General features: G+C 37.2%; 1 protein-coding gene across 1 annotated transcript; it reads left to right on the forward strand.

The window, feature by feature from the left end:
* Positions 1–518: 518 nt before the first annotated feature.
* Positions 519–7,308, forward strand: LOC118933337 (C-X-C motif chemokine 15-like). Its single transcript, XM_057502312.1, has 3 exons — positions 519–793; positions 1,469–1,598; positions 5,336–7,308. Exons 1-3 carry the CDS (start codon positions 733–735, stop codon positions 5,427–5,429), a joined length of 285 nt encoding a protein of 94 aa, XP_057358295.1. The 5' UTR covers positions 519–732; the 3' UTR covers positions 5,430–7,308.
* The last annotated feature ends 1,204 nt before the right edge of the window (positions 7,309–8,512 follow it).

The raw sequence follows: 8,512 nt of genomic DNA on the forward strand, positions 1-8,512 counted from the left end.
TGTTAATAACAAGCAAACAAAAAATGTGGTCAGTATAAGATAATTAAGGTCACTTACAAAATTGCTTAAGGGAAACAGCTGAAGCTCATAGTTCACTGTTAGTCAATTCAGCTTCAAGCCCATTGAAACCGCTGCCTTGAAACCACAAGTTGTAGTTTGCTCTTCCCTGACAGGACAAGGGTGATCATAGTCCTCCTCAGTTTCTTTGCAGGTTATTACCTGTGTTGCAAATGTCGTCAGAGCTTGGCAGACTCTATTATGATTTTGAATGGGATTATGCAAATAGACACCAAAGCCAAAAGTAAACACTTGCTGAGGAAAGCAACTGAATTCCCTACTTTGTACAAACATTACCTTTGAAAAGATGTATAAACATTCTTGTGACTCCATCCTGCACCTGGCGTTGCATATTCTTATGACACTAATAATTGCAGCTGGCACTGAACCCTTCACAATTACGCAGTTTCACCCCCAGGAAATAATAGATTCATTTCTCTATTCAACAGATTCATCTCATCCTACCCCAAACTCCCCAATTAAAATAAAGCTTGAAAAACAAACCCAGCTTCCTTATTGGCTTCTGGCAAACATGCCCCTTGATAAGCCGCTCTTCTCATTCTTCCAAGGAAAGAAAGCAAGAACCACCAAGAATTCTCGGGATTACAGAGCGCTCATAAAAGGGGCTGACAGTGCTGATTAGACCATTAAGGCAAGGATCAAGATCGAGCAGACATGCCTGCTGGGAGCCCTCGCACATTCCTCCTGCTGGTGGTCTTTGTCCTGGACATCTTTGGTAAGCCACTCTGATTTTTATTCTCTTTATAGGTATTGGAAAAATTCAGAGGAGAGTCCATGTATAATGAGATTGTATGTGGCATTAAGCAAAATGTGGAAACACTAAATTAAAACCTAAGCAGAACATATATTTAGACAGTGAAATGTCAAAGAATGTCTTGTTAAGTTAAATTTTAGAAATCTGTAAACTTCCTAGAAATTCTTGACTCTAAAGGTCTGGGTTTTTGTTGCTGTTGTTTGTTTGTTTGAGATAATAGGAGGATTCCTGAAAGTAAGTTTAGAGTGTTTATTTTAACTTTGATAGACAGAAATTGGCACCTTCAGTTGACAGAATTCACATAAAATCCTTATGTTGATAACTTTTCATAGCAGGAGATCAAGTTGATTTTACTATTCAACAAGTTATCTTACTGACAACACACATGGTTAAGCAGTGACTACAGGTCTAGTGTACTTACCCAGTTCTCAAACACAGTCAGTATATGCTCAGATGTTCATGGGTCGTAATTATAGCAGGTGATTAGATTTGTGTGATTATCTCCCTAAATATTTTTATCAGTACTTACTTTGTGAACTGAGTGTCCTGATGCTTTGATTTCAAATTCCAGGTAAAGAATCAAGCTTCATGACTGTCTGCTCCTCATCAGGGTTTTGCTCTCCTTTTCTCACACAGCTGATCCCTGTGAGGGCCAAGAGCTGCGATGTCAGTGTATCCAGACATATTCTGAGTTTATTTCTCCCAAATTCATTACAAATGTCCAGTTAATACCTGAAGGTGCTTACTGCAGCAGAAAAGAAGTCATGTAAGTACAAGATGTGGGGAAAATGGAAGCCTCTGCTACTGGGCTTTTCAGTGCTAACATTTGCTTACAGCATATGTTAGATAAGAGTACAGAAAACCAGGGCTCTGGGCATTCGTTATTCCTGCTCAGTGAGGGAAGATAGTTGCCCAGTATTTATGCTGTCTTATACCCTCTCTAAAAACAAAAACAAAAACAAAAACAAAAACTCTCAAATGGGAGCATAGGGTATGAATTCTTCTGAGTGAACTTTGAAGTGAATGAATCTGTACAAGACACATGGTTCCCAGTAAGTCTACATGGATAATTCTTGGTTGCCTAGAGATTTCTATTACACATCTGGACAACACAATAAGCTTAATATAGCCTAGGCTCTAGAAGCTGACTTGACAAATTTTCTGAAGGATCAGCCTATAGATATAGAGTTTCGAAGTTCTGGGGTGCATTTCTGTATTTTATTGAAACTTTTTACATTGTAAACTATTTCATATATACTGTTTTAATTGTTCATTGCTAAGTAACATATTATCACCATTTAGTGGCTTAAAATAAACCCATTTATCATCTCACAGTCCTGTAAATTATCCGTCCAGGTCACTTAACTGGGTTCTCTGCTTCAGGGCTTTGTAAGGCCAAGATCAAGGTGTCAGATGGGCTGAAGGTCTCACCTAGAGGTTCTGGGAAGGAATCCTCTTCCAAGATTATGTTGTTGGTGAACTCAGTTCCTTGCAGTTGCAGGACTGAGATATCCATATTCTTGCTGGCTGTGGGCTCAGGGTCACTGTCAACTCAGGGGATTCTCAGGTCCTTCCACACAACAGCTTCCATATCAGCAACTAAGAATCTTTCCCTTGTTGAATTGATCTCTCATTTCAAATCTCTCTGACTTCCTCCTTTGCTGCCAGTCAGAGATAGCTGCTTGCAGGGCCCATGCAATACACTGGGCCCATCTAAATAAATTCCCTTTGGGTTAAAATTGTCAACTCGGTAGAAACCTTAATTATAGCAATATTTCATCATGTCCACACTCCTGGAGATTTGGGAGGGAAACTTATTGGGCCTTCTTAATATTCTACCTAACATGCTTCAGATGAATATATAATAAATATAGATACAGTTTAAAGATCAGTAATAAAATAAAAATCCACTTACTTGCTACCCAGGCCAGAATCTAGAACATAATTAGTACACCAGAAGCCTGCATATGTGAAAATCCTGTCAGGACCCGAACTGTGTCCTCTCTAAATTTTTATGTTGCAGTCCTAACCCCCAAGACCTTGGAATGTGACTATTTGGAGATGGAGCCTTTAAAGAGGTAATTAAGTTTAAATGAGGTCATAAGTCTGGGTCTTATTCCAGTATGACGAGTGAACTTAGAAGAGGGACAACAGGAATCCATGAACATGGACAGATAGGACCCTGAAAGGACATAGCAAGCCAAGGGGAGAGGTCTCAAAATAAACCCAATCTGCCAACACCTTGATCCTGGACTTGCAGCTTCCTTACCTATGAGATAGTAAATTTCTGTTGTTTAAGCCACATGCTCTGTGATACACTGTTAGAGCAATCCTAGCAAACAACCCAATCATGCACTCACCCACCTCTATAAAATAACTGCTAGTTTTTAGCTGTTTTTTCTTGCTTTTTGAAATTGGTTTTACCACCTACATATGAAACCTAAAACAATTATTATTTATTTTGTTTTTGTTATGGACTGTATTTAGGGGTCTAGGGGCTGCACATTTTTAACCTTACCAGGTATGCCACACTGTATTACAAAGGTATTGCATCAGCTGACACTCCTTACATAAAATCATCTGTTGCTTCACATACTGGCCAATGGCTGGTGCTTTTAATCTGATGGGTATGTAATGGTATCTTTTAATTTTCAGTTCTCTATTACTAATGAGGCTGAATATTTTTTCTTATGTTTGTGAGAATCTGTATTCCCCTTTTTTGTGAAATTCCTATCCACTTCTTTGCTGCTTTTCCTATTTGGATACTATCTCGTCCCTATTGACCCACAGGTGTTTTTACATATTCCTGATATTAATCCCTTGTGAAATTTATGGATAGCAAAGCTCATTTTCCAATTTTTGGCTCATATGTGCATTCTTTCTATGGTATCTTTTCAATTAACAAAAGTTTATATTTTTTAATATTCTTGAGTTGAGAATATCCTTTTTTCTGGTCAGCACTTACAATGTCTTATTTCAAAAAAACTTCCCTTCACAGAGTTCATAAAAATATTTTTTCCATATTGTCTTCCAAAATATTTATAGTTTTTTCCTTTGTATTTAAGACTAAGCAACCTGGAATTGATTTTTGGATATAATAGAAAGGATTTATCCACTTTCATTTTTCTATATGGTTCATCAATTGTTCCAGCACTATTTATAATCTCATCTTTTTGCCACTGATCTACAGCACAGCTTCTGCCATAAACTGAGTTTATCTCATTGTGTAGGTATGGTTGTTATATCTCTGTTCTGTCCCATTAATGAAATTGTCTATATTTGTACAACACCTTCATTATTAACATTTTATAGTAATTCTTGACGTCAGGAAAGGAAAATTCTCCTGTCTTCTTCAGACTAGCTTTTCTTTTCTTAGACTTTTGCTTCCATATAAATCTTAGGAGCAGCCTGCAAATTGTCACTAATTAAATTATAATTTTGAGTGGAACTTCCTTGAATTTTTGATTAACCTGTGAATTATTGACATCTTCATGACTCTGAGTTTTACACTTAAAAAATGTAGAATAGCTCCCAATTTATTGAAATCTTCAATGTTTTCAAACAAGTTTCTATAATTTTCTCTAAAGGCATTCCATATCTTTTTTACTATAAAAACTTACTTCTAGTCACTTTATATTTTTTGAGGCTATTGTAAAGAATAGCTTTATAAATTTCACATTCTGGCTGTTACTGGTGTTTTGACAAAATTTTGTAATGATTTTATCAATCATTCTTGGGGGTAATCACATCATCTGGGAATAATGGCAATTTACTCTCCTCCTTTGGAAACCTTATGCATTTTATCTTTCTGGCTTTGTTGAGATGGCTCTAACTGATAGCAGGCACCCTTGTTTGGTTTCTGAGTTCAAAAGGAATACTTCCAACTTTTTGCTATTATGTACAATATTTTGCCGCTATTCTCGTATTGGTAATTTACTAGGGAGTTATTAATTACATTATTAACATTTTCATTATGATCTGGTCCTCATGCAAACAATTTAAAAGGGGTGAAGCTTTTGCTCTTCTGTGTAGTATAGTTGAAAACTACAGAATTATTTTAAATTAGCAATTTATGCTCACTTTCTCTCCCAGTAATAAATAAAGCTTTAATGAGTTCCTTAAAGCTAACAAAATTGGCAGAGGTATAATGATAAACAATATATAGTAAATGGTTGGCAGCTTGGAATATATTACCCTCATGTAGATTTTCCAGAGTCTATCACTACCCATTATGTATCATAAGTCCAATAAATGTTTGATGATTAGTTGATATCTCAAAAGACTGTACGAAAAAATATTATTCATTAGTTGGTGAAAAATTTCATTATTTACACTGATATAACTAAAACTCAAATTCTAATAATATGATTAATGTAGTTTGAGAATCCATGTGTTCATCTTAAGCATAGGAATTTCATGTTGTAGAACTTTGAATGAATAAATTTAAAGTATTATTAAATTAACTATCATTATTATTTAACCAAACCACTCTTTTCTTTTCAGTGTCACATTGAAAGATGGGAAAATAGTTTGTTTGGATCCTGAGGCTGACTGGGTGATGACTATTATCAAAAAGCTTATCAGCAGGTATAATTAATGCTAAGGATTCTCATATTCATATTATTTCTCTCACTGTAATTAAATACATATTTGGAAACATATACAGACTCTCCCAGTAGATTAGATAAAACTACAACAAGACTGTAACAAGTCTATACCAAAGAATCCAAAAACGTGGTCCTGGTCCCCAAACCAGCACAATTACTATCATCTGGCTACTTGTCAGAAATCCAAACCACTGATGCACACCTTCTATTTAACATGATATCCAAGTTGGCCTATATAATACTTATCTCCACAGAATATAAAAGTGATATAAATTGCTAGAAATTGTCTTATACAGACCAGCTAGATCTGTATAGCAATAGATCATTTGATGAAATAAATTTTAAGGAAAGAAATATCCCCTTTGAAAAACAAAAATTATTTCTGGCACAACATTTGTAGAAACTAAACTCCAAATATAATTTTCAAATTGGTGGGTGGAGAAGATGCGATTAAGGACAGGCAGGTAATGGGAGTACACTTGAATTAATGTCTGAAAAAAATCATACTAGAATTTTTTTCAGGGAGAGATCTTTCAAACATAGTGGGTAAGAAGAGAGAGGTGAATACTCATAGTGGAAAAATTAAGTTTTGTGCCTTTTTAAATTAAAAATAAAAAGGAAAACAAATTAAGGGTTTGTGAAAGTTATGATTCAGCAAGATCACCTTGGCTGTTGAATGGTGTAATGTGGTAGGAAGAGCTTGGGGTTTTGAATCCTATAGCTATGGTTTAGTGTTCCAGATCCACAGCTATAAATTACATAATTTGCATAATTCACTTAACATTGGGGATTTACTTGCTTTCATTTGTTCTTAACTTTGCTCTTTCATGGGAGAAGTAGAGATAATATATGTAAGGTGTTTAATCAGGACTACTATTAATTTTCAACTTACCAAACACATGGGCTTTTTCCTTTATTTTTTAGGTATTTTTTTCTTATGAGGGACCACAAAAGGGTAATCCTGTGCATCTATATAATAACATGTCCCTCTGCTTCTATTTTAGTGATCTTAACTGATGGCCACACAAAGAACATCACATCATATGGGTATCAAGAGCCCTTGGTATCATTGTGAGCTTGGACATCCTCCAGAGTTTTTTCCCACAAGTTTTTCTTCAATTTATGCTAATTTAGGACTAGAATGAACTGCTTTCTATACTCTCTCTGGGAACCTCAGCATTGTTTTCAAACACGTGACTGGCTACTTGGGAAGGGAGTAATGGCAGGAGAGGTGATGAAATTTCCATTGTGCAGGAAGGATAATCTCCCAAACTCATACAGCAGGTGAAAGGTTTCCCTGGTAGGCTCAATATATCTTAAAAGATTCTATCTCTTCCATGCTGTCTCCTACCACCCTTTCATCCACTTAACTTCCCAGTGGACTCTGGCATTTGATCATTGTTTTGCTCTCTACCTCATTCTTATATATCATCCTTAATGGCATCACTATGTTTCTTTATTAAGTTATCAACATCTATTAACTTATTGAGCCTCTTGATTGCTCAATCTTTTGAGTTCCAAAGGCTTTAACCTCCTCTCCATTTCAGTCACTCACAACCTTGGATCTCAGCATAAAGTAAGGTTGTTTACCTACAGTCTTCAAAACTGAAATACTTCTTCTAGGGGAATGTGGATAAAATGAGAGTTCCTGTGGCCAGAATTCTCACCTGGCCCTGGTTGACTAGCTCACTGCACACCTTTGGGCAATACATGGCTGTTGATTCTGTATAAAGAGCTCCGCCCAGTGCTCTGCACGTGACATGGTGGCAGGGCTGCAAGGCTGCAGGAGAGCGGAGCAGAGGCTGGAGTGGTGGCAGCGCCAAGGACAGAGGCCCAGAGGCAGAGATGGGCTTGCTGTGTGCAGACTCACTCTGAGTGAACGGGATTTAAGTGACTGACCTCCCACCTGGAAATAAAGTTGGGTATAACCCTTTCACCCCAAGAACGTTTTGCTGTCAATTTCTTTGGTCACATTGAATCTATAGCAAACTTGCCCCGGGGCTGAAACCCATTGGCAAGACAGGGAATTTTTTTATTCATTATAAGGTCTGAAATAAGTATGCATTTAAGAAAAGGAAATGTAATATCGTATAGTTGCACAGTAAAATTGTCTTAAATGTTAAGAATTCACTTTTAAATAAAGCAAACCTAAGAGGTAGTATCAGACAAGAGTAGAAGTGATTCAATCGAGGAAAGTATAAAGGCTTCAGGTGGAGGGAGGAGGGTGAGGAAATGAAAGACCACAGGGACCCAGGGATGATCACAGGGATGCAGCCTCAGAAAAATGAGATGCAAAACAGCTAATGCCACATTCCAACCGTTTACCTTCTGGTTATGAATCCTGTATATGTGACACCATAATGAGTGAATAAACATCATTTTTTTTTACTGATTCTGAAGAAAAAAATGTGTCACCAGATGAGTGATGTTCTCATGGAGCTGTTGAACAGCAGTGCTGCTCCAGAAAGTATCCTGGTCGGTCGGTAATTATAACATGGTAATTATAACAAATTACTGTGGACCGGGTGGCTTAAAGAAGACATATTTATTTCTCGCAGTTCTGGAGTCCAGAAGTCCAGAGTCAGGGCGCCAGCGTGGTTGTTTCATGGTAAAGGCCCCTCTTCCTGGCCTGAAGATGGCATCTTCATGGGGTGGAGGAAGAGAGCTAGCCTCTGGCCTCTTCTTATAAGGACATTAATATCATTTGTGAAGGTTCCACTCTCATGAACTAATTACTTGCCAAAGGCCCCACCTCCAAATAGGGATTAGGGTTCCAACATATGAACATTGGAGAGGCACACACATTCCATCCATAGCAAGAAAGGAATTCAGTCCACAGGAGCCCTCAGGGCTTTCTCTTGGCATCTGTTGTGTTTTTGCCTCTCTCAGCTGGCCTGACATTTCTCTCTCTGCTTCTCTGGTCTCTATGGTATGTCATTCACCAAAAGTCCCTTGCTTTCCCTAAGAGAAAGTTTCTAGTTTCTGGAGAAGAAGACCTTATTGTCCATATTGATTTAGGTGTCCACACAGGTCCAATAAACTGTGGACAAGAAATAGTGGTTACATGGTACAA

This window comes from Manis pentadactyla, chromosome 5, assembly GCF_030020395.1.
Source record: "Manis pentadactyla isolate mManPen7 chromosome 5, mManPen7.hap1, whole genome shotgun sequence".
NCBI lineage: Eukaryota > Metazoa > Chordata > Mammalia > Pholidota > Manidae > Manis > Manis pentadactyla.

Bases quoted from the DNA above. Each gene is read 5' to 3' on its own strand.
- LOC118933337 (XM_057502312.1), top strand. From the start codon at position 733: ATGCCTGCTGGGAGCCCTCGCACATTCCTCCTGCTGGTGGTCTTTGTC. The intron at 794-1,468 runs GTAAGCCACTCT...TTTCTCACACAG, and splicing joins CTTTGTCCTGGACATCTTTG to CTGATCCCTGTGAGGGCCAA. The intron at 1,599-5,335 runs GTAAGTACAAGA...TTTTCTTTTCAG, and splicing joins TGCAGCAGAAAAGAAGTCAT to TGTCACATTGAAAGATGGGA.